Source organism: Pelophylax lessonae, assembly GCF_965119305.1.
Source record: "Pelophylax lessonae genome assembly, chromosome: 12".
In the NCBI taxonomy this organism is placed as follows: domain Eukaryota; kingdom Metazoa; phylum Chordata; class Amphibia; order Anura; family Ranidae; genus Pelophylax; species Pelophylax lessonae.
This window is the reverse complement of record NC_138779.1, coordinates 215227079-215254243: the sequence shown is the minus strand read 5'-3', so window position 1 is coordinate 215254243 and position 27165 is coordinate 215227079. Positions and strand designations below refer to the sequence as shown.

At 45.8% G+C, this 27165-nt stretch overlaps 1 protein-coding gene across 1 annotated transcript; it reads left to right on the top strand.

Annotated features, from left to right (window-relative positions):
• Positions 1-4779: 4779 nt before the first annotated feature.
• On the top strand, positions 4780-15968 carry LOC309568041 (uncharacterized protein; the record flags this gene model as incomplete). The annotated part of the gene is made up of 2 exons (XM_082273620.1): positions 4780-5493; positions 15834-15968. Exons 1-2 carry the CDS (start codon positions 4888-4890, stop codon positions 15966-15968), a joined length of 741 nt encoding a protein of 246 aa, XP_082129746.1. The 5' UTR covers positions 4780-4887.
• Positions 15969-27165: the final 11197 nt, after the last annotated feature.

Below are 27165 nucleotides of genomic sequence, written 5' to 3'. Positions count from 1 at the left end.
TCTCTACCTCCTAGTGAAGTGACAGAACAAAATGGCATCCTTTGGTCATAGGAGAAAGAACCTTTTATCTGCGTTGTTTTGTCTCTAGGAGAATGTGGGCAACTTAAACAAAGTCATGCGGGCCTTTGATGTTCCACACACATGGCCACCATCAGGAAACCCACCCTGAGTAATGCCAAGCAATCATCGATGGAGCGCACATAGACAGGAAGTGACCACAAAGGACCCACAGGAGATACAATGAGCTGAAAAAAAAAGGTTTATGATATACAAAATGTTATCAAAAATCAAATGCTTCTCCCATGTTTAGATGGGTTGCTTTGGATGCAATGAGCTGCAGTGCATTGCATTGCATCCCAACACGCTGCAACACGTTGTGAACAAAAAAAAAAAAACTGCTACACATCAATGAAACACATTCATCGATGTAGTTAAAAAATAGATACCAAGTTGCCTCAACATAAACACAATTAGCATCACCGGAAGTGGCACGAATCCAGCCTGAGGGATTGTAACGCTCCTGCGTTTTATGTATGATGTGGATTTTCAGCTGCAGAAATATTCCACTTCAGTAGTCATGTAGAGAAACGCTGAGACACCAATCCCAACTCCCAATGACTCATCATGTGTGGATGATCTCAATTCAGCAAGTAAATACACACACTTAATAAGATGTTTCCTAGAGTGACTTATGTATATAGTAACACAGTGATGATAGGCTGAAGAGACAGGTTGGGTAGAGATGGTAGATGACAGACACTTGAAAGGAAATGTTCTTGAAAGTAAGATAGTAGCAGATGGGATGCAGATAGGTTTAGCAATCATGTATGGTAGCAGATGACAGAGTAGCAGGTGGACATACAAGAGAGATCAACCCAGTGCAAGAACAGGTGGTAGTTATAGTCCTTAGTATGCAGAGCTAGATAGTGTAAGCTTTAGTATGAAGGTTATAGAGGTTTCCCCTTTGGGGTACTTATCACTAATAGCAATGTAGCAGAGGAGAGGTTCGGCAAGAGCGGATGATCCGGTAGCGGGATACAGGGATCAGCGCAGCGTGGTTCCGACAGCGAGGTATGCTTGCAAGCATGAGAGCTTCAAGACAGGTTAGCATCAAGGCACAAAGCAGGTTGAACGAACACATGTGAGTGAGAGCTGGTGATTTAAATAGCCATCCAGTCCGGCGCTCAGTGATGACAGCATCAGTCTTAAAGGTGTATGCGCACCTTACCAAAAGAGAATGGTGGGGCGCATACACTTATGAAAGAGTAATTAGGGTACCCAAAGGTACCAGAACATTACAGGGATCCCCGAAACATCTCAAACTGAGGTCCTCAACGTAAGACCAAAAAACGTACCTACGTGGGAGGAGACCCTTTCTGAATGAAGCGGTTTTGGTTTGGGGCACGGCTGCGAGATGGCTTAGAATGGGGACCGAGGTCAGTACTAGAGCAGGTGGGTGCACTCTGATTGATAGGGGGCGGGGCATACCTCTAAGGACAACCTGCACCAAATGTAGAGATATCCAATAAAGTATAAGCGCCCTTTTAGGTACAGTATGTACATCTACCCTGTGCCCCACACAGTACAGTGACAAGTACAAGCTTACTTTAGGAGAAGGAGGCACAATGTTAGGTTTACAGGGAGTTAGGACTACAGAGAAGGTTAGTGTTAGGGTTACAGGAAGGGTTAGTGTTAGGGTTACAGCAATGCCTAGTGTTAGGGTTACAGCAATGCCTAGTGTTAGGGTTACAGCAAGGGTGAGTGTTAGGGTTACCTTTAGGGCTAGTGTTAAGAATACAGGGATGCATAGTGCTAGGACTACAGAGAAGGTTAGTGTTAGGGTTACAGGAATGGTTAGTGATAGGGTTACAAGAAAGGTTCGTGTTAGGATTATAGAGAGGGTTAGTGTTAGGGTTACAGGAAGGGTTAGTGATAGGGTTATTTGGGGGCTCAGTGTTAGGGTTACAGTTAGGCCTAGTGTTAAGGTTACAGGAAGCATTAGTGTTAGGATTATAAAGAGGGTTAGTGTTAGGCTTATATGGAGGCTCAGTATTAGGGTTACAATTAGGCCTAGTGTTAGGATTATAGAGAGTATTAGTGTTGGGGTAATATGGAGGCTCAGTGTTAGGGTTACAGTTAGGCCTAGTGTTAGGGTTACAGTTAGGCCTAGTGTTAGGATTATATAGAGGATTAGTGTTAGAGTTATATGGAGGCTCAGTGTTAGGGTTACAGTAAGGGTGAGTGTTAGGGTTACAGTTAGGGCTAGTGTTAGTAATACAGGAATGGATAGTGCTAGGACTACAGAGAGTGTTAGTGTTAGAGAAACAGTTAGGGTTAGTGTTAGGGTTACTGGGAGGATTAGTGTTAGAATTACGTCGGCTGACTGCCGACGTAGATCGGCGTTAGGCAGTCGGCAAGTGGTTAAGGGGGCAAATCCTTCGGTCCAGAAGTGGGTTAACCGCTTGTCGACCGCCGCAAGTACATATACTGCGGCGGTCAGCCCCTCACAGGCAAAGTGACGTAAGGCTCTGGGGAGTGAGCGCGCGCCGTCGGAGGCGCGCTCCCGCGCGGTCACAGGCCCCCCCCCCCGCGCATGTGCCCGGCGGACCCAATGTCCGCGATCGTCCGTTACAGCAGGAGAAAGGCAGGCAGCTGATGTAAACAAGCCGCCTGTCATTCTCCCCTGTGTAGGAATAGTGATCATATGGTTCTACTATGTAGGACCGTTGATCAGTGTTCCTACACCTCAAGCCACAGCCAATCACAGTTAGAATCACGCCCCTAGGGACACACACTTAACCCCTCCCTCTCAAAAAAATTTAACCCCTTCACTGCCAGTGTCATTTTACAGTAACAGTGCATATGTATAGCACTGATTACTGTAGTAATGTCACTGGTAACCCCAAAAGTGTAAAAAATGTCAGTCAGGGGTCCGATCTGTCCACCGCAATGTCGCAGTCCCGCAAAAAAAATCGCAGATCACCGCCATTACTCGTTAAAAAAAAAAAACAACAAAAATGACAAAAATCTTTCCCGTAGTTAGTAAACGCAATAACTTTTGCGCAAACCAATCAAAATACGCTTTTTGCAATTTTTTTTTTTACCAAAAATATGTAGCATAAAACAAATTGGCCTAAAATGTTAAAAAAATTTGATTTTTACATTTTTTTGGGGGGGAATTTCATATAAAAAAATGTGAAAAATATTGTTATTTTTTCAAAATTGATGCTCTTTTTTTTGTTTATAGCGCATGATTGGGATTTGACTCCCCCTCATTTTGCCGTTCAAAAATGCAGCAGGGGAAGGGAGACTACCTTACTTGGCTATATAAAAGGGAACAACACAGAGGAACTAGGAAGGTCCACACAGGGATCAGTTCACTGGGGTTGCCAAGAAACAACTAAAAAAAGGAATTCTCCTCTATGCTGATGTCTACCAAAAACCTTAACCACTTAAGCCCCGGAAAATTTTACCCCCTTCCTGACCGGGGCATATTTTGCGATTCGGCACTGCGTGACTTTAACGGACAATTGCGCGGTCGTGCGACGCTGTACCTAAACGAATTTGGCGTCCTTTTTTTCCCACAAACAGAGCTTTCTTTTGGTGGTATTTGATCACCTGTGCGATTTTTTGATCATGCGCTATAAACAAAAAAAGAGCGTCAATTTTACAAAAGTAACAATAGTATTCACATTTTTTATATGAAATTCCCCCCAAAAAAAAGTAAAAATCAAAATTTTTTAACATTTTAGGCCAATTTGTTTTATGCTACTTATGTTTGGTAAAAAAAAATCGCAAAAAGCCTATTTTGATTGGTTTGCGCAAAAGTTATTGCGTTTACTAACAAAGAGAAAGATTTTTGTCATTTTTGTTGTTTTTTTTTTTTTTTACGCGTAATGGCGGCGATCTGCAATTATTTTGCGGTACTGCGACATTGCGGCGGACAGATCGGACCCTTGACTGACATTTTTGACACTTTTGGGATTACCAGTGACATTACTACAGTAATCAGTGCTATAAATATGCACTGTTACTGTAAAATGACACTGGCAGTGAAGGGGTTAACTTTTTTTGAGAGGGAGGGGTTAAGTGTGTCCTAGGGGCGTGATTCTAACTGTGATTGGATGTGGCTTGAGGTGTAGGAACAGTGATCAACGGTCCTACATAGTAGAACCATATGATCATTGTTTCTACACTGGGGAGAATGACAGGCGGCTTGTTTACATCAGCCGCCTGCCTTTCTCCCTCTGCACCGACGATCGCCGAGTGACCGGCGGACATCGGGTCCATCGGTCACACGCGCGGGGGGGTCCGTGACCACACGGGAGCGTGCCTCTGGGGGCGCGCGCTCGCTCCCTAGACCCTCACAGGCTAGCAATAGTACTACGTCGCTCTGCCTGTGAGGGGCTGACCGCCGCAGTAAATAGTCGTGCGGCGGTCGGCAAGTGGTTAATTATCAGCTTTGGCTAAATCCATAACGGCAAAGAAATATTAACATGTTTTAAAAGGAATAGAAATCCATCAAAATTGATAAAGAACACATTAAACAGACCACTATTAGCAAATCCGCGTCCAATTTCCACATGCTATTGACATTACAACATGGTTGCCCAACCAGGTTTGGCTTCCTGTAGTTGGCAAGTCTTACTCCGTATGACGATACTTGCCTAACATGTTTTGGCTTCCTGCAGTTTGTATGTTTTACTCTATATGGAGACCCGGCCTGGCACCTTTAAAGAAGTTTATTTGATGTGGAAACCACCCATAATCTGTAAGCCGAACGGTGAAGGATTTCCTCATTTTCTGCTAGTCGGTTCATCTTGAAGGACTCTAGGTGACCTTCTGTGGAGGTAAAGACAATAGAAGTCTCCTAGAACCACTTGAACAATGCAGGAACCATCTGAAGTCAGTCTCAAGGAAGAGAATACACCTCCACATGCAATGGAAACAACTGGACAAGAGCTTCCACCCAGCCAAGTTCAGGACTTCCAGCCCATCTATCCAACTTCAATATCTCCGGCACCTCCGGGCAATCTAGCTCCTCCACCCTACCCAACAACATCCATGCCAGGAGGCCAACCACCTGTTATGTACCACACTGCTTATCCAGCCGCCCAGGTCGTAACGGGTCAACCACCTGGTACCTACCCAACCTACTATTCAAATGTTCCAGGCAACATGACTCAACAGCAGCCCATGTACACCACACCTATGGCTCCTCAGCCTCACTATCCACCTACCAATATGCCTCAATATCCCATAACTACTGCTCCTGGACCCCATCCTCAGTATCAAAGCCAACCACCATATCCTACAGCTTTGGCATCTCAGCAGCCATACATGGTCTACCAGACAACCAATGCCCCCATGGCTGCTACCCAGCCTTCTTCAGCGATGGTGTCCAGGCCAAAAGATTATCTTTGCTGGTCAATCCTAAGTATGATCTTTTGTGCTTGCCCTCTTGGACTTGTTGCCGTGATTTTCTCCAGCAAGGTAAGAGCACAGCCCTGTATTGGCAGCAGATTACATTTTAAAGTGTATGTCTGGCAAAGTAAAAAAAGCACATCTGTTAGGATCTATACTGGTATGGACTGGGTAATGTGTTAGGGTCTATACTGGTATGGACTGGGTAATGTGTTAGGGTCTATACTGGTATGGACTGGGTAATGTGTTAGGGTCTATACTGGTATGGACTGGGTAATGTGTTAGGATCTATACTGGTATGGACTGGGTAATGTGTTAGGGTCTATACTGGTATGGACTGGGTAATGTGTTAGGGTCTATACTGGTATGGACTGGGTAATGTGATAGGATCTATACTGGTATGGACTGGATAATGTGTTAGGGTCTATACTGGTATGGACTGGGTAATGTGATAGGATCTATACTGGTACAGACTGGGTAATGTGTTAGGGTCTATACTGGTATGGACTGGGTAATGTGATAGGATCTATACTGGTATGGACTGGGTAATGTGTTAGGATCTATACTGGTATGGACTGGGTAATGTGTTAGGATCTATACTGGTATGGACTGGGTAATGTGATAGGATCTATACTGGTATGGATTGGGTAATGTGTTAGGATCTATACTGGTAGGGACTGGGTAATGTGTTAGGATCTATACTGGTATGGACTGGGTAATGTGTTAGGATCTATACTGGTAGGGACTGGGTAATGTGTTAGGATCTATACTGGTATGGACTGGGTAATGTGTTAGGATCTATACTGGTATGGACTGGGTAATGTGATAGGATCTATACTGGTATGGATTGGGTAATGTGTTAGGATCTATACTGGTAGGGACAGGGTAATGTGTTAGGATCTATACTGGTAGGGACAGGGTAATGTGTTAGGATCTATACTGGTAGGGACTGGGTAATGTGATAGGATCTATACTGGTATGGACTGGGTAATGTGTTAGGATCTATACCGGTATGGACTGGGTAATGTGTTAGGATCTATACTGGTATGGACTGGGTAATGTGTTAGGATCTATACTGGTACAGACTGGGTAATGTGTTAGGGTCTATACTGGTATGGACTGGGTAATGTGTTAGGATCTATACTGGTAGGGACTGGGTATTGTGTTAGGATCTATACTGGTATGGACTGGGTAATGTGTTAGGATCTATACTGGTATGGACTGGGTAATGTGATAGGATCTATACTGGTATGGACTGGGTAATGTGTTAGGATCTATACTGGTATGGACTGGGTAATGTGTTAGGATCTATACTGGTAGGGACTGGGTAATGTGTTAGGATTTATACTGGTATGGACTGGGTAATGTGTTAGGATCTATACTGGTACAGACTGGGTAATGTGTTAGGGTCTATACTGGTACAGACTGGGTAATGTGTTAGGGTCTATACTGGTATGGACTGGGTAATGTGTTAGGATCTATACTGGTAGGGACTGGGTAATGTGCTAGGATCTATACTGGTATGGACTGGGTAATGTGTTAGGATCTATACTGGTATGGACTAGGTAATGTGTTTGGGTCTATACTGGTATGGACTGGGTAATGTGTTAGGGTCTATACTAGTACAGACTGGGTAATGTGTTAGGGTCTATACTGGTATGGACTGGGTAAAAAAGCACATCTTGGTAAGGCATGCACATTTCCTCATGCTTTGTCTCTTTGCAAACACGGCAAATACAGAAAATAGCCCGTTGTTCCCTGCCAGAAATCCAGTAAAATTCAACATTTCTGTTGGAGCGGACAACACTGTGGGGGAGATTTACTAAAGCTGGTACACACAGACATTGATGTAGCTGTGCATAGTAACCAATCGGCATCTAACTTCAATTTGTTTAATTAAGCTTTGACAATAAAACCTGGAAGTTGATTGGTTACAACGCACAGTTACATCAGATTCTATGTTCCAGTTTTAGGAAATCCCCCCAGTTTATCTGTTCTATTGAAATTCCAATAAGTGTTGTCAGCCCTGCCCAAGTTCTCCTCTTCTGGACTACAGAACTCATCCGACTCTACTAATCTAAAAAAATGGAGGTGTTCTGTAGCCAGGAAAAACTCAGACAGGGCTGACAACATTGCTTGGGATCTCAATGCGGCAAATGTTGCCAGCTTTGACAAGAAGTTAGAAGCTTGATAGATTTCTGGTTAGAACAAAGACATTAATACAATGGTATTAGGTATAGAGATCCTACACTGCTCAAAAAAATGTAAGGAACACTTTGAAAACACATCAGATCTCAATGGGGAAAATATCATGCTGGATATCTATACTGGTATGGACTGGGTAATGTGTTAGGATCTATACTGGTATGGACTGGGTAATGTGATAGGATCTATACTGGTACAGACTGGGTAATGTGTTAGGGTCTATACTGGTATGGACTGGGTAATGTGATAGGATCTATACTGGTACGGACTGGGTAATATGTTAGGATCTATACTGGTACAGACTGGGTAATGTGATAGGATCTATACTGGTATGGACTGGGTAATGTGTTAGGATCTATACTGGTATGGACTGGGTAATGTGTTAGGATCTATACTGGTACAGACTGGGTAATGTGTTAGGATCTATCCTGGAATGGACTGGGTAATGTGTTAGGATCTATACTGGTATGGACTGGGTAATGTGCTAGGATCTATACTGGTATGGACTGGGTAATGTGTTAGGATCTATCCTGGAATGGACTGGGTAATGTGATAGGATTTATACTGGTACAGACTGGGTAATGTGTTAGGATCTATACTGGTACGGACTGGGTAATGTGTTAGGATCTATACTGGTACAGACTTGGTAATGTGTTAGGATCTATACTGGTACAGACTGGGTAATGTGTTAGGATCTATACTGGTACAGACTTGGTAATGTGTTAGGATCTATACTGGTACAGACTGGGTAATGTGTTAGGGTCTATACTGGTACGGACTGGGTAATGTGTTAGGATCTATACTGGTATGGACTGGGTAATGTGTTAGGAAGGAAAGGATGCCACATCGTTTGATGGAAATGAAAATTATCACCCTACAGAGGGCTGAATTCAAAGACACCCCAAAAAATCAAAGTGAAAAAATGATGCAGCAGGCGAGTCCATTTTGCTGAAATTTCAATGCAGTAACTCAGAATGGTCCTCAGTAGTTTGTATGGCCCCCCAAGTGCTTTTATGCACGTCTGACAACATCGGGGGGATGCTCCTAATGAGATGACGGATGGGGTCCTGGGGTATTTCCTCCCAGATCTGGACCAGGACATCACTGAGCTCCTGAACAGACTGAGGTGCAACCTGGTGGCGTCAGATGGACTGAAACATAATGTCCCACAGATGTTCTATTGGATTTAGATCAGGCGAGCGTGGAGGCTATTTATTGGTACCAATTCCTTCATCCTCCAGGAACTGGCTGCATACTCTCACCACATGAGGCCGGGCATTGTCGTGCACCATGAGGGACACAGGACCCACTGCACCAGCGTAGGTTATGACAATGGGTCCAAGGATTTCATCCCGATACCCAATGGCAGTCAGGGTGCCATTGTCTAGCCTGTAGAGGTCTGTGCGTCCCTCCATGGATTTGCCTCCCCAGACCATCACTGACCCACCACCAAACCGGTCATGCTGAACGATGTTACAGGCAGCATAACATTCTCCACAGCTTCTCCAGACCCTTTCACGTCTGTCACATGTGCTCAGGGTGATCCTGCTCTCATCTGTGAAAAGCACTGGGCACCAGTGGCGGACCTTCCAATTCTGGTGTTCAATGGCAAATGCCAATCAAGCTCCACGGTGCCGGGTAGTGAGCACAGAGCCCACTAGAGGACGTTGGGCCCTCAGGCCACCCTCATGAAGTCTGTTTCTGATTATTTGGTCAGAGACATTCACACCAGTGTCCTGCTGGAGGTCATTTTGTAGGGCTCTGGCAGTGCTCATCCTGTTCCTCCTTGCACAAAGGAGCAGATACCGATCCTGCTGATGGGTTAAGGACCTTCTATGACCCTGTCCAGCTCTCCTAGAATAACTGCCTGTCACCTGGAATCTCCTCCATGCTCTGAGACTGTGCTGGGAGACACAGCAAACCTTCTGGCAATGGCACGTATTGATGTACTATCCTGGAGGAGTTGGGCTGCCTGTGCAACCTCTATAGGGTCCAGGTATCTCCTCATGCTACCAGTAGTGACACTGACCCCCTCTATAGGGTCCAGGTATGGCCTCATGCTACCAGTAGTGACACTGACCCCCTCTATAGGGTCCAGGTAAGGCCTCATGCTACCAGTAGTGACACTGACCCCAGCCAAATGCAAAACTAATGAAAGACAGTCAGAAAAGATGAGTAGAGGAACAAATGTCAGTGGCCTCCACCTGTAAAACCATTCCTGTTTTAGAGGTAGTTTCATTGTTGCCAATTTAGTGCACCTGTTGTTAATTTCATTAACACCAAAGCAGCTGAAACTGATTAACAACCCCCTCTGCTACTTAACTGACCAGATCAATATCCTAGGCGTTTAATTGACTTGATGCAATACTCTGATTAAAAAGTGTTCCTTTAGTTTTTTTGAGCAGTGTAGTAGGACAGTAAGGTAGGTATGAAAATACTCAACACCTAATAAGGTGAATGTTCCAGGTGAGCCAATAGGATATGAGGGAGTGCTTTCATAATTTTACTAGTAGCTTGCAGGAGTGCTGAATTTTAGCACTCCTGCAAGCTACTAGTAACTCTATTAGTTTGGATTAGTGCTCCTTGTGGTTTTTAGCTCCCATGTGCTGTCCCGTATAGGAACTGTATGGTAGGTGATATAGGTTGTCCTGGGTAATCTAGTTGCTAGGGGAGAGAAAAAATGAAAAAGTACTCAGAGAATACGAGAGGGGTGGTTTCAATGTGGAGTGCCTTATGGGAGTGGTATGTTAGGTGATATAGGTTGTCCTGGGTAATCTAGGTCCTAGAGGGAGAGAAAAAAAAAGTACAAGGACCATATGGGAAGGGTAGATTGGAGATTGGGTTTTGAATGGTGGAAAGGAAGAGTGACACGAAGAGGAAGGGTGGTTGGATTAGTGTTCCTTGTGGTTTTTTGGTTCTAATGTGGAGTGTCGTATGGGAGTTGTCCTAGTTAATCTAGGTGCTAGGGGGGAGAGAAAAAAATAAAAAGTACTCAGAGAATACGGGAGAGGTGGTTTCATTGTGGAGTGCCTTATGGGAGTGGTATGTCAGGTGATATAGGTTGTCCTGGGTAATCTAGGTCCTACTGTAGAGGGAGGGAAAAAAAAAGTACAAGGACCATATGGAAAGGGCAGATTGGAGATTGGGTTTTGAATGGTGGAAAGGAAGAGTGACATGAAGAGGAAGGAGGGTTGAATTAGTGTTCCTTGTGGTTTTATGGTTCTAATGTGGAGTGCCGTATGGGAGTTGTCCTAGGTAATCTAGGTGCTAGGGGGGAGAGAAAAAATAAAAAGTACTAAGAGAATACAGGAGAGGTGGTTTCATTGTGGAGTGCCTTATGGGAGTGGTATGTCAGGTGATATAGGTTGTCCTGGGTAATCTAGGTCCTACTGTAGAGGGAGGGAAAAAAAAAGTACAAGGACCATATGGGAAGGGTTGGTTGGAGATTGGGTTTTGAATGGTGGAAAGGAAGAGTAACACAAAGAGGAAGGGTGGTTGAATTAGTGTTCCTTGTGGTTTTTTGGTTCTAATGTGGAGTGTCGTATGGGAGTTGTCCTAGTTAATCTAGGTGCTAGGGGGGGAGAGAAAAAATTAAAAAGTACTCAGAGAATACGGGAGAGGTGGTTTCAATGTGGAGTGCCTTATGGGAGTGGTATGTTAGGTGATATAGGTTGTCCTGGGTAATCTAGGTGCTATGGGGAGAGAAAAATTGAAAAGGTATTAAGAGAATACGGGAGAGATGGTTTCAATGTGGAGAGCCTTATGAGAGTGGTATGTTAGGTGAAATATGGTTGTCCTGGGTAATCTAGGTCGTAGAGGGATAGAGAAAAAAAAAAGTACAAGGACCACATGGGAAGGGTAGATTGGAGATTGGGTTTTAAATGGTGGAAAGGAAGAGTGACATGAAGAGGAAGGAGGGTTGAATTAGTGTTCCTTGTGGTTTTTTGGTTCTAATGTGGAGTGCCGTATGGGAGTTTTGCCGTATGGAAGTTGTCCTAGATAATCTAGGTGCTAGGGGGGAGAGAAAAAATGAAAAAGTACTAAGAGAATACTGGAGAGGTGGTTTCAATGTGGAGTGCCTTATGGGAGTGGTATGGTAGGTGATATAGGTTGTCCTAGGTAATCTAGGTGCTAGAGGGCGAGAAGGAGATTGGAGATTGGGTTTTGAATGGTGGAAAGGAAGAGTGACACGAAGAGGAAGGGTGGTTGGATTAGTGTTCCTTGTGGTTTTTTGGTTCTAATGTAGAGTGCCATATGGGAGTTGTCCTAGGTCAGTGACTGCAAACCTTGGCACCCCAGATGTTTTGGAACTACATTTCCCATGATGCTCAACTACACTGCAGAGTGCATGAGGATCATGGGAAATGTAGTTCCAAAACATCTGGGGTGCCAAGGTTTGCAGTCACTGACCTAGGTAATCTAGGTGCTAGGGGGATAGAAAAAAGGAAAAAGTACTAAGAGAATACGGGAGAGGTGGTTTCAATGTGGAGAGCCTTATGGGAGTGGTATGTTAGGTGATATAGGTTTTCCTGGGTAATCTAGGTCCTAGAGGGAGAGAAAAATAGTACAAGGACCATATGGGAAGGGTAGATTGGAGATTGGGTTTTGAATGGTGGAAAGGAAGAGTGACACGAAGAGGAAGGGTGGTTGGATTAGTGTTCCTTGTGTTTTTTTTGGTTCTAATGTGGAGTGCCGTATGGGAGTTGTCCTAGGTAATCTAGGTGCTAGGGGGAGAGAAAAATGAAAAAGTACTCAGAGAATACGGGAGAGGTGGTTTCATTGTGGAGTGTCTTATGGGAGTGGTATGTTCGGTGATATAGGTTGTCCTGGGTAATCTAGGTGCTAGAGGGAGAGAAAAAAAAGTACAATGACCATATGGGAAGGGTAGATTGGAGATTGGGTTTTGAATGGTGGAAAGGAAGAGTGACACGAAGAGGAAGGGTGGTTGGATTAGTGTTCCTTGTGGTTTTTTGGTCCTAATGTGGAGTGCCGTATGGGAGTTGTACGGTAGGTGATATGCATTGTCCTAGGTAATCTAGGTGCTAGGGGGAGAGAAAAAAATAAAAAAGCACTAAGAGAACATGGGAGGGGAAGATGGGAGATGGGGTTGTGAATAGTGGAAAGGAAGAGTGACACAAGCAAGGGTTGCATTAGTGTTCCTTGTGGTTTTTCAGTTTGCAACATGAAGTTCTTTATGGGAACTGTGCGGTTGGTGATATAGGTTATCCTGGGTAATCTAGGTGCTAGGGGGGAGAGAGAAGAAAACTAAGAGAATAAGGGAGGGGTTAACCATTAATGAGTCAACTAAAATCAATATTATATTAGGGTTAGAATGGAGAGTAATTAGAAACCATCGATATTTTATTGCTGTCTGTGTCCCTATTAGGAAATTCACCCATTACCGTTGAAAGGAAAAGTTAAAAAAAAAATCCAAGTTTTGGGTTGTCCCCAGAACAGAAATAGTGTTCCAATGGGGACACTAGTTCTGGTGACCCAGATGACAACCATGGATTCCCTCACTTTGGAGGGATTTCCTCACGCTTCCTGTTTTGGCTATGGGACAGGAAGTAAAAGGAAGCCTTCCCAGTGAAACACAGATGGCAAAAAAAAAATCCTGACAGGGGCTATTGCCCTCCCTTATCCTAGGTTCACACCTATGCATTTTTTAGTGCGTTTTGCAGTTTACAGAAATGCAGTACAGTCCATTTAACATGGTTCCTTCTAGTACACGTTCACATCTATGCGTTTTTTTAGTCGGTGCATTTTTGGGTCAGGGACTTTTTTTTCCCGCAGCAGATTGCGTTTTGCATGTAATAGACTTCAATGCACATACACCAAAAAAAGTTGCATTTTAGATGCGTTTTTACACCCCACGCCGTTTTTTTAATTTTTTTATTTTGGTATGGGGTTACCTCTTGAAATCTGTACCAGACCTGAAAGGGCCCGGTATGGATTGGGGGGGGGGGGGCACACTTTTTGTACAATTTTTTTTATTGCTGGCAATGTTTTTTTTGCTTTCAGCTGGGCTGCCGACGTCACAGGGGGTGGTGCCACCCCTGCCCCTAAGCACCCACACCATGTTGAGGGCATGTAGTCTGGTATGGTGCTCATCCCCCCTCCCTTTCCTGGCATGCCAGGCTGCATGCTCGGATAAGGGTCTGGTATGGATTTTGGGGGGGACCCTACGCTTTTTTTTTATACATTTTGGTGTGGGATTACCCTTAATCACTTGGCGACCACCCGCCACAGTAAACTGCGTACTGCGGCAGGGTGGCTCTCCTGCGCGAACCGACGTAGGGAAGCTAGGGGGCGAGTTATGGCGCTCCCGCCCCCACTCAGCAGTGGGGAAGCCGATGCCTGTGTCAGGTGGCTCCGATTGCTGCCTGACACCCGCGATCTCTCCCCGCTGAGAGAGAAGGACGGTCGCCTGTTGTAAACACAGCCAACCGTACTTCTCCCTGCAATGACTATAGAGCCCATGTGATCCTTCTAGATAGGATCACATGTCTCTATGGTCATTTCACAAGCCACGCCCCCCCCACAGTTAGAATCACTCCCCTAGGCTTACATTTAACCCCTTGATCACCCACAGGGTTAACCCCTTCCCTGCCAGTGTCATTATTACAGTAACAGTGCATATTTTTAGCACTGATTACTGTAGTAATGTCACTGTTACCCCCAAAAGTGTAAAAAATGTCAGTTAGGGGTCCGATCTGTCCGCTGCAATGTCGCAGTCCCGCAAAAAAAAAAGAACACGCTTGCTGAATTCAAGGTGAGGAGAGCCAGATTTGATGAAAAGGCTAGTCTGCCTTGTTCTTTAATGGTTTTGTTCATTTTGCGCACCTATGTATAAATATATACCTAAATACTGTATATACCTATGTTTTGAATTTGAAAAAAATCATATTTTATTTTTCCAATTAACTGCTTGCCGACCGCCGCAAGTAGATTTACTGCGGCGGTCAGCCCCTGCCAGGCAGAGTGACGTTAATTAACGTCACTAGCCTGGGAGGGTCTGGGGAGCGAGCGCGCGCCCGCAGAGGCGCGCTCCCGCTCCCGCGCGGTCACGCACCCCCCCCGCGCGTGTGACCAGCGGACCCGATGTCCGCCGGCCACTCGGCGATCGTCGGGGGAAGAGGTAGAATGTCAGGCAGCTTGTGTAAACAAGCTGCCTGTCATTCTCCTCGCTGTAAAGACACTGATTACACGGATCTAGTATGTAGATCCGTTGATCAGTGTCCTTACAGCTAGAGCCACAGCCAATCACAGTAAGAATCACGCCCCTAGGGACACACACAGCCCCTCCCTCCCAAATAAAGTTAACCCCTTCACTGCCAGTGTATTTTTACAGTAACAGTGCATATGTATAGCACTGATTACTGTAGAAATGTCACTGGTAACCCCAAAAGTGTCAAAAATGTCAGTCAAGGGTCCGATCTGTCCGCCGCAATGTCGCAGTACCGCAAAAAAAATCGCAGATCGCCGCCATTACGCGTTAAAAAAAAAAAAAACAAAAATCTTTCCCTTTGTTAGTAAACGCGATAACTTTTGCGCAAACCAATCAAAATACGCTTTTTGCGATTTTTTTTTACCAAACATAGGTAGCATAAAACAAATTGGCCAAAAATGTTAAAAAATTTTGATTTTTACATTTTTTTTGGGGAATTTCATATAAAAAAATGTGAAAAATATTGCTATTTTTGCAAAATTGTCGCTCTTTTTTTGTTTATAGCGCGTGATCAAAAAATCGCACAGGTTATCAAATACCACCAAAAGAAAGCTCTGTTTGTGGGAAAAAAAGGACGTCAAATTCGTTTAGGTACAGCGTCGCACGACCGCGCAATTGTCCGTTAAAATCACGCAGTGCCGAATCGCAAAATACCCCCTGGTCTTTTAGCAGGAAAATCCTCCGGGGCTTAAGTGGTTAAGAAGGGTTCGGTGAATGCGCATATGAAACTGGTGGGGTTCAGTACCTCCAACAAGGATAAGAACCACTGACCTAGAGTTACTCTATCTAAAACTAAAAAAATTTAAAAATATTCATTTCGATAAGAGAAATAAAACAGTTTTGCCTTGAATTCTACTTTAATTAGCCGATTTCACTAAATAGAAGGGGTGTCTGACTGCTTTGGTCCATGCAATGTGTACACACACACACACATATATATATACACAAAATAACTATTCTCTATCATCTTCTGCAGACGAGCGACGCTGTGTCAAAGCAGGACTGGATCTCAGCGAGAAGAAACTCTAGCAGAGCGTTCTTGTTTAATTTTTTGTCTCTGATCTTTGGAGTCGTATGTTACATTGTCATCATTGTAGTCAGATTAGCTTAACCAACGGTCCTCCGAGTCCTTATAAACCAAAACGGTGTCTTGAAATTCAAGAGGACCCCCCGAAAAAATGGCGAAGTTGTCTCCTCCGACCTGCTGTATGTAAATGACCTTCATAATGAGAAAAATAAAAATGATACAATTTTACATCTTCTGTCATTGCAAGAATGCGAGATTAATAAAACCTTGAGTGGAGTCGGTTAATCTTGTGCTGTTTTTTTACTATAAAGTAATAAAAAGGAAAAGGGCGAGGTGAGGGGCACAGGGGGGTTGGGAAGATGGTCCTGACTTGGCATCCCCTTTCTCACTTCTCGTACATGCTAGCCCCTTGTCTACTGACTCTCCACTGGAGTGGTCGCCTTCCTGGGCAGAAGCTTCCCGATACCTACGGACACTGTTTTTCCCTGGGTTGCTCTGCCTTCAGCTCCACTTGTCAGCATCCTGGACCTCCTGGCTCAGCATCACACACTGGATCCACTAGGCCGACTGCCTGTGACCACCTTCCTTGCTGACAGGAGGAGAGACCAACGTAACCCTCCTCCTGGGACCTGGCTTCCCGCCCAAAGACGCCCTGTCACATGTGCCCCTGGCTTTTATAAGCCAATCCCAGGATGCACCAGTCTTGTGCCCTCCCACTGGGACAGCCACAAAAGCCTGTGTGTCACTGGCTGGGTTTCCTCCACTGTCCAACAGGCTCCCTGATTGGATACAGTGGGGACACTCCCTCAGACCAAGTGAATCACAAATGGACACATGTAACAGGCAAAACTACTGATCAGGCTCCCCTGATAAGCAGATGGAGCAAACCAATGCCGTTACCGAGCACCTACCTAGGAGGGGGCTACGTAGGGTATGGTCAGAATCTGAGATCCAGAGGCTCAGTCCTTCCAAACGCCACACTAACCAACTTATTTTTACTGTTTTCTCTAAAAGATGTATTGAGCTAATATTTTCTACATGCAAAAACTCAATAAATAACAGAAATATAGGAAAAGGTCTGGCTATATATATATACACAGTATCTCACAAAAGTGAGTACACCCCTTCCATTTTTGTAAATATATTATTCTATCTTTTCATGTGACAACACTGAAGAAATGACACTTTGCTACAATGTAAAGTAGTGAGTGTACAGCTTGTATAACAGTGTAAATTTGCTGTCCCCTCAAAATAACTCAACACACAGCCATTAATGTCTAAACCGCTGGCAACAAAAGTGAGTACACCCCTAAGTGAAAATGTCAAAATTGGGCCCAATTAGTCATCCCCCCCCCCCTGATGTCATGTGACTCGTTAGTGTTACAAGGTCTCAGGTGTGAATGGGGAGCAGGTGTGTTACATTTGGTGTTATCGCTCTCACTCTCTCATACTGGTCACTGGAAGTTTAAAATGGAAAAACAAAATTGTTGCTCTACATAAAGATGGCCTAGGCCAGTGATGGTGAACCTTGACACCCCAGATGTTTTGGAACTACATTTCCCATGATGCTCAACTACACTGCAGAGTGCATGAGCATCATGGGAAATGTAGTTCCAAAACATCTGGGGTGCCAAGGTTCGCCATCACTGGCCTAGGCTATAGGAAGATTGCCAAGACCCTGAAACTGAGCTTCAGCACGGTGGCCAAGACCATACAGCGGTTTAAAAGGACAGGTTCCACTCAGAACAGGCCTCAGCATGGTCGACCAAAGGAGTTGAGTGCACATGCTCAGCGTCATATCCAGAGGTTGTCTTTGGGAAATAGAAGCATGAGTGCTGCCAGCATTGCTGCAGAGGTTGAAGGGGTGGGGAGTCAGCCTGTCAGTGCTCAGACCATACGCCGCACACTGCATCAAATTGGTCTGTATGGCTGTCATCCCAGAAGGAAGCCTCTTCTTAAGATGATGAACAAGAAAACCCACAAACAGTTTGCTGAAGACAAGCAAGGACTAAGGACATGGATTACTGGAACCATCTCCTGTGGTCTTATAGGACCAAGATAAACTTATTTGGATCAGATGGTGTCAAGTGTGTGTGGCAGCAACCAGGTGAGGAATACAAAGACAAGTGTGTCTTCCTACAGTCAAACAAGGTTATACCACTCTTATACAAGCTGTACACTCACTACTTTACATTGTAGCAAAGTGTCATTTCTTCAGTGTTGTCACATGAAAAGATATAATAAAATATTTTTAAAAATGTGAGGGGTGTACTTACTTTTGTGAGATACTGTATATTTATATACACTATTAATAGGGACTTTTAAGGTCTATTATATTGCTAATGTTTAGGTTGTGGAAATATTTACAAATTGCATTAGCTGGGCACACGATAAGCAAATTGCCCTTTCACCACGCCTGCTGAGCGTGGACGGGAGGCAGCGATAAGAGCGTACAGTATACACGGCAGACAAGGCAAGTATTCGGCATTGACAAGGTCATAACAGATTTTGCAGTGTAATCGAAGAAAGAAAAAAGAAAAAACCAGGGAACTGCTGAAAGAAAAGTTCTGCTCAGAGAATTAAACAGCAGTATAAACAATGCAAAGTTCAAAAACTTTGGATTTTCATAAAAGTCTGAGCGCCGTATCTTAATGGGCCCCCTATATCCTGGAAGGGTGAACCAGGACTAAGGGAAAATCCAGCATCTCCATGCAAAAGCTGACAAGGTCCCAGGGATGGTGATGTGACTACTCAGCACCAGCTCCAGGTTTACTCTAACAAGGGACCAGCATAGGGGAGGACTCGGCCAGGGGGGCAAATGCCCCCTGGGCCGCTCTGATGCCCCATAAAAAGGCTGAACTGCTTCTGCCACAGACATGCCTAAAGGATTCCTGGTGAAGAGAAGTAAAAAGTTCCCACCGCTGACCTACTAAGTGCGGGTTGAAGACAAGGACAGAGCGCAGGCCTCCCCCCCAGCATGGATGGTGTAAACTGTGTCTGAGCAGAGGCCAGTTCCATGCCCCACTGGAGACTCTCCTCCCCTGCCCAGCCCCGACCGAGGACAGCTCCCCCAACTGCCCCCTGCTGGCCAGGTCGGAAACCCAGATTCGGCCAGTGAGGCAGGGGGGCAAATGCCCCCTGGCCCGCTCTGATACCCCATAAAAAGGCTGCACTGCTTCTGCCACAGACATGCCCTTAAGGATTCCTGGTGAAGAGAAGTAAAAAGTTCCCACCGCTGACCTACTAAGTGCGGGTTGAAGATAAGGACAGAGTGCAGGCCTCCCCCCCCCCCCCCAGCATGGATGGTGTAAACTGTGTCTGAGCAGAGGCCGGTTCCATGCCCCACTGGAGACTCTCTTCCCCTGACCAGCCCCAACCGAGGACAGCTCCCCCCAACCGCCCCCTGCTGGCCAGGTACGGAAACCCAGATTTGGCCAGTGAGTAGAGAGTATCTGGAGTGGAGCTTCAGCCTGGAATGGGGGTCAGGAGGAGGCCGGGAAGAGGGAGATTGGGAGGAGGGCTGAGTTGCTGCACCATGAGCCTCTGGTTTGTACTTGCCCCCTGGGTCGAAAGTTGCCAGTCAGCCCCTTGACCAGCAGCTGCCTTAACTCTTATTAGGAATACCCAACATGGGATACAATAGGGTCAATTTATTAAAAAAAAAAAAAAAAAATGTTAGACAGTTGTGACAAACATTGGGCCAGCCCTGGTGAATCCTGAACGTATTTAGCCTAATACAGTGACCGTCAGCTCCATCTAGTGGCCATAAAGTGGTATTTTGTCTGAAATACTTCAATCAGTAAAAATACAGCGTTATGACCATTAGATGGAGCTGACGATCACAGGAAATGACTGTATTAACTGCTTGCCAACCGCTCGCTGCAGATATACTGTAGCAGGCTGCGCGAACCATCATAATTGTATGGCGGTTCATGGGAGCGCTCCTGGGGGCACGTGCGCGCGCCCCCATTAGGAAGCGGGGGTGCCGATTTCCGCCGGGCACCCACGATCGTTCCCCTCTGAGAGAGAGCGACGGTCTGCCATTGAAAACACAGCAGACCGTTCTTCCCTCTGGAATGATCACAGAGCGCCTGTGTTCCTCCTATATAGGATCACAGGTCTCTGTGTTGATTCCAAAAGCCCCTCCCCCATACAGTTAGAAAACACCCCCTAGGCTCACACTTAACCCTTTGATCACCCCTGGAATAACCCCACCCCTGCCAGTGTCATTATTACAGTAACAGTGCATATTTTTAGCACTGATTACTGTAGTAATATCACTCGTACCCCCAAAAGTGTCAAAAATGTCAGTTAGGGGTCCGATCTGTCCGCCGCAATGTCGCAGTCCCGCTAAAAATCACAGATCGCCGCCATTACTAGTAAAAAATAAATAAATAAAACGCGGTAACTTTTGCACAAACCAATCAAAATACGCCTTTTGGGATTTTTTTTTACCAAAAATATGTAGCAGAATGCAAATTGGCCTAAAACGATGAAAAACTTTGATTCTTAATTTTTATTTTTTTTTGGGGGGGGGGGGGGGAATGTTATATAGCAAAATGTGAAAAAATTTTTTTCAGAATTGTCGCTCTTTTTTTGTTTATAGCACAAAAAAATAAAAATCGCACAGGTGATCAAATACCACCAAAAGAAAGCTCTGTTTGTAGGGAAAAAAAGGTCCAGAAGTGGTTGATGAAAATACAGTCAGAGTTCGTTAGGACTGGACAAATGCTTGTTATGTTCATCCAACAAATTTTTTTTTCATAAATAGATCCCATAATGTAGGGACTATGGCCTGTAGGTCTTTAACCACTTCAGCCCTGGAAGGTTTTACCCCCCTAAATGACCAGTCCATTTTTTGCGATACGGCACTGCGTTACTTTAACTGACAATTGCGTGGTCGTGACGCTGTACCCCCCAAAAAAAAAAAGTATGTTCTTTTTTTTTTCCACCACAAATGGAGCTTTCTTTATGTGGTATTTGATTACCTCTGCAGTTTTTTTTTTTTTTTTTGCGCCTATAAAAAAAAAAAAAAAAATCGCAAAAATTTAGAAAAAAAAAAAAAACAATATTTTTTTAGTTTCTGCTATAAAACATTGCCAATAAAAAAAATTAAGAAGTCATCATTTTAGGCCAATATGTATTCTGCTACATATTTTTGGTAACAAAAAATCCCAATAAGTGTATATTGATTGGTTTGCGCAAAAGTTATCGCGTCTACAAACTAATGGAACGAATTATGGCATTTTTATTTATTTATTTATTTATTTTACTAGTAATGGCAGCGATCTGCGATTTTTTGCAGGACTGTGACATTGCGGCGGACAGATCGGACCCCTAACTGACATTTTTGAGGGGACCAGTGACATCACTACTAGAGTTACCTCTAATGAGGTTCCTGCTGCCTCCTAGACTTCTCCTAATTATTCACATTTGACAGGTTTATTATGCTCCAGGAAGATAACTTCGGGAGCTCCGATGCTGCTTACTGTGGTGCCGGTTCCTTCAAGAGCAGAGTCCCTGTAACTGCTATGATCATCCCCTCCTGTCCATTCACAGAAGCCTTTGTATTATGTGAACTCATTTACAAAATACAAAGGCTTCTATGAATGGGCAGCAGGGGGAGGGATGGGCACAGGCCTGGGACAAGGTGGGAAGGGGGGGACTCTACTGGGGACACCTGATGTAAAAGAGGGCTCTATTGGGGACACCTGATGTAAAGGGGGACTCTACTGGGGACAACTGATGTAAAGGGGGACTCTATTCTCTATTGGGGACACCTGATGTAAAGGGGGACTCTATTGGGGACACCTGATGTAAAGGGGGATTCTACTGGGACACCTGATGTAAAGGGGGACTCTACTGGGGACATCTGATGTAAAGGGGAATTCGATTGGGGACACCTGATGTAAAGGGGGGCTCTACTGAGGACATCTGATGTAAAGGGGGATTCTATTGGGGACATCTGATGTAAAGGGGGACTCTATTGGAGACACCTGATGTAAAGGTGGACTCTAATGGGGACATCTGATGTAAAGGGAGACTCTATTGGGGACACCTGATGTAAAGGGAGACTCTATTGGGGACACCTGATGTAAAGGGAGACTCTACTGGGGACACCTGATGTAAAGGAGGGCTCTACTGGTGATAACTGATGTAAAGGGGGACTCTATTCTTTATTGGGGACACCTAATGTAAAGGGGGACTCTATTGGGGACACCTGATGTAAAGGGGGATTCTATTGGGGACACCTGATGTAATGGGGGGCTCTACTGGGGACACCTGATGTAAAGGGGGAATCTACTGGGGACACCTGATGTAAAGGGGGAACTCTACTGGGGACATCTGATGTAAAGGGGGACTCTACTGGGTATATCTGATGTAAAGGGGGACTCTACTGGGGATATCTGATGTAAAGGGGGACTCTACTGGGGACATCTGATGTAAAGGGGAATTCTATTGGGGACACCTGATGTAAAGGGGGGCTCTACTGAGGACATCTGATGTAAAGAGGGAATCTATTGGGGACATCTGATGTAAAGGGGGACTCTATTGGGGATACCTGATGTAAAGAGAGACTCTACTGGGGACACCTGATAAAAAGGGGGGCTCTATTGGGGACGCCTGATGTAAAGGGGGACTCTGCTGGGGATAACTGATGTAAAGGGGGACTCTATTCTCTATTGGGGACACCTAATGTAAAGGGGGACTCTATTGAGGACACCTGATGTAAAGGGGGATTCTATTGGGGACACCTGATGTAAAGGGGGACTCTAATGGGGACAACTGATGTAAAGGGAGACTCTATTGGGGGCACCTGATGTAAAGGAGGGCTCTATTGGGGACACCTGATGTAAAAGTGGACTATTCTGGGGACAACTGATGTAAAGGGGGACTCTACTGGGGACACCTGATATAAAGGGGGACACTACTGGGGACACCTGATGTAAAATGGCACTCTGATGGGGACAACTGATGTAAAGGGGGACTTTATTGGGGACACCTGATGTAAGGGGGCACTCTGATGGGGACACCTGATGTAAAGGGGGACACTACTGGGGACACCTGATGTAAAGGAGGACTCTATTGGGGACACCTGGTGTAAGGGGGCACTCTGATGGGGACACCTGATTTAAAGTAGGACTCTACTGGGGACACCTGATATAAAGGGGGACACTACTGGGGACACCTGATGTAAAGGGGGACTTTATTAGGGACACCTGAAGTAAAGAGGGACTCTACTGGGGACTCCACCTGGTAGGAGGGGTGAAATTCGCCTTCTTCGCTATGGGCGCTGGACAGGGCCGGCGCTACCTGTAAGGCGAACCAGGCAGTCGCCTAGGGCGCCAACTCAGCAGGGGGCGCCAGCATCCTACCTGCTGCACCCCGGTCCCGGAATCAGTATGGACCGGCGGTTGCAGGCGGCGCCCCTCCTGTTGTGCTCCACCTGCACGGCGGCGCCCGCGGCTGCCTGGGCGATTTTGAGATGTGTGCGAGTCTCAGGGCTGACACCGGGCTCCAGCGTCGGAAATCTTCGTAGCGGCGATGCCGCGCATGCGCATTAGGTTTCCCCTGCAGATGACGTCAGCCGTCGGAGGAGAAAGGGCGGGGGGAGAACCAATGAGCGAGTCAGGAAGTTTGACTCAGCGCCGGGGTAGGGAAATGTGATAGAGGGAGCTGCTTGTGCTGCCAAGGAGTACTGCTGCCTGTCCGGGGAATCTGAGGCCTGCAACTCGGAGATCTGAGGAGACATGGACGCCAGCAACAAGACCCTGAGAATCCCCCCACACATGGCTGTGTATGTGGAGGAGCACCAGGGGTTCCAGATCATCCAGGTGAGGGGGCTGGGGGGGTCACATGACTGACATAAAACTACAACTCTCAGTGAGCCCCAAGCACAGCGCACACCTCGAGGGGGGGGGGGTCCAATAGGTTCTGATAAAGACTTCACTATTATAAATAGTTATAGGAGACTTACTCACTGTCTAAAGGGGTTTTAACCCCTCCACCACTGCTATCCATCATAGGTTTTCCCTGCACCACTGCTATCCTTCATCTTAGGCTCCCCTCCATCACTGCTATCCTCCATCATAGGTTTTTCTGCACCACTGCTATCCTCCATCATAGGTTTTCCCTGCACCACCGCTATCCTTCATCTTAGGCTCCCCTCCATCACTGCTATCGTCCATCATAGGTTTTTCTGCACCACTGCTATCCTCCATCATAGGTTTTCCTGCACCACTGCTATCCTCCATCATAGGCTCTCCTCCAGCACCACTATCCTTCATCATAGGCTCTCCTCCAGCACCACTATCCTTCATCATAGGCTCTCCTCCAGCACCACTATCCATCATAGGCTCTCCTCCAGCACCGCTATCCTTCATCATAGGCTCTCCTCCAGCACCGCTATCCTTCATCATAGGCTCTTCTCCAGCACCGCTATCCTCCATCATAGGCTCTCCTCCAGCACCGCTATCCTTCATCATAGGCTCTCCTCCAGCACCGCTATCCTTCATCATAGGCTCTCCTCCAGCACCGCTATCCTTCATCATAGGCTCTCCTCCAGCACCGCTATCCTTCATCATAGGCTCTCCTCCAGCACCGCTATCCTCCATCATAGGCTCTCCTCCAGCACCGCTATCCATCATAGGCTCTCCTCCACCACCACTATTTTTCCCCATAGACTCTTCTCCACCACCTCTATTCTTCATTAATAGGCTCTCCTATGGATAGTGGTGCTGGAGGAGAGCCTATGATGAAGAATAGAGGTGGGGGAGGAGAGCCTATGATGGATAGCGGTGAGGGAGGAGAGCCTCTGATGAAGGATAAAGACCTAAGACAATCTTGCTGCCGAATACAAACAGGGAGCACAGGATTTTCCCCCACATTCACTAAACTAAGGGAAAAGGCTATTTTTCTTATCCAAGAGGTAACAATATTTTTTCCCCTAATAACAACACACAGTATATGATTAAAGAAAGAAAAATTTCCCTTCATATTGTAATTCTCTTTTCACATCGTGGGCCGAGCATATGGGGGGGCGGCAATTTTTATTTTGCCTAGGGCGCCAAAAATCCTTGCACCGGCCCTGGCGCTGGATGACCTTGTCCCAGCACTGGGTGGGCCAATATGGCAGTAAACCTGCCATATAGAAGTAATAGAGGTAAGTCCCGGAGGTGACATGCACCTAATAGGACTTAACTCTTAGTTCGCTTGCATTGTTTGCAAAGTTGCTGAATTGCTGGAATTCGGCTCTAAGTAACAGTTCTGAAAGAGGTTTTTGTTATTTAAATGATGTAAGAAAATCAGAAGGTTGCAAGCAAGCCATTGCATACTCTGCTCTTTGCATGAGACTGCGGTGGGGAGATAATGTCTGTGGTCACACTGAGCTGTGAATCTCTGTGGTTCCTCTCTTCTACTTTATTACGCTGCCAGTTCTGGAAGGAAGCTTTGACCTAGATAGTTTTATTTTTACAGACATTTCCATCACTTACAAAAAAAAAAAAAATTGTTGCATTCAGCAGAAAACCATGAGAAACGTATTTTTAATTGAACCCTTAGGACCATAAAAAGTGAAAACCACTAGATTTCACCATTTGCCTTTTCTTGCAGCTAAAAGGTGGAGCCAGTACCTGACACCATCTCAGACCTTGTGCATGTACCCATCCCCCCCTTCACATCGCTATTGGTCCAGCTTGGAACACAATAAGTATCCATATTCCACACCTGTGAAAGTGGAGAATCACTGTAGTAGTCACCGCCTCTGCGGTAATAGCGGCAGTGTCCCAGGTCCATTGCCAGGCAGCTGCCTATCCACATAACGAACACAGGGGGCGCTGCTGCCATTCACAGAAGGCTGTGTATTGTTTTCAATGAATGCAATGCGTTCTCTGATTGGATAAGGGGGAAAGGAGGGGTGCTGATGTCATGATCCCCAGCTTGACCAATCAGAGAATGACTTAAGGCAGGGGTCTCCAAATTTTCTAAACAAAGGTCCAGTGTACTGTTTTCTAGACTTTAGAGGTGCTGAACTGTGGTAAGTAGAGAAAATGTCATGGCATTGGTAACAATGTCCCATCATTGGTATCATAGGTAGGAATAGTGCTCCATCATTGGTTTCAGTGGGAGGAATAGTGCTCCATCATTGGTGTCAGTGGGAGGAATAGTGCTCCATCATTGGTGTCAGTTGGAGGAATAGTGTCCCATCATTGGTGTCAGTGGGATGAATAGTGCCCCATTATTTGTGTCACTGGGAGGAATAGTGCCCCATCCTTGGTGTCAGTGGGAGGAATAGTGCCCCATTATTTCTGTCAGTGGTAGGAATAGTGCCCCATTATTTGTGTCACTGGGAGGAATAGTGCCCCATCGTTGGTGTCAGTGGGAGGAAAGTACCCTATCTTTGGTGTCAGTGGGAGGAATAGTGCCCCATTATTTGTGTCAGTGGTAGGAATAGTGCCCCATTGTGGTGTCAGTGGGAGGAATAGTGTCCCATCATTGGTGTCAGTGGGAGGAATAGTGCCCCATCATTGGTGTCAGTGGGAGGAATAGTGCCCTATCATTGGTGTCAGTGGGAGGAATAGTGCCCCATCATTGGTGTCAGTGGGAGGAATAGTGCCCCATCATTGGTGTCAGTGGGAGGAATAGTGCCCCATCGCTGGTGTCAGTGGAAGGAATAGTGCCCCATCATTGGTGTCAGTGGGAGGAATAGTGTCCCATTATTGGTGTCAGTGGGAGGAATAGTGCCCCATCATTGGTGTCAGTGGGAGGAATAGTGCCCCATCGCTGGTGTCAGTGGAAGGAATAGTGCCCCATCATTGGTGTCAGTGGAAGGAATAGTGCCCCATCGTTGGTGTCAGTGGGAGGAAAAGTGCCCCATCATTGGTGTCAGTGGAAGGAATAGTGCCCCAACGTTGGTGTCAGTGGGAGGAAAAGTGCCCCATCGTTGGTGTCAGTGAGAGAAATAGTGCTCCATTATTGGTGTCAGTAGGAGGAATAGTGCCCTATTGTAGGTATCAGTGGAAGGAATAGTGCCCCATCATTGGTGTCAGTGGGAGGAATAGTGCCCCATCATTGGTGTCAGTGGGAGGAATAGTGCCCTATCATTGGTGTCAGTGGGAGGAATAGTGCCCCATCATTGGTGTCAGTGGGAGGAATAGTGCCCCATCATTGGTGTCAGTGGGAGGAATAGTGTCCCATTATTGGTGTCAGTGGGAGGAATAGTGCCCCATCATTGGTGTCAGTGGGAGGAATAGTGCCCCATCGCTGGTGTCAGTGGAAGGAA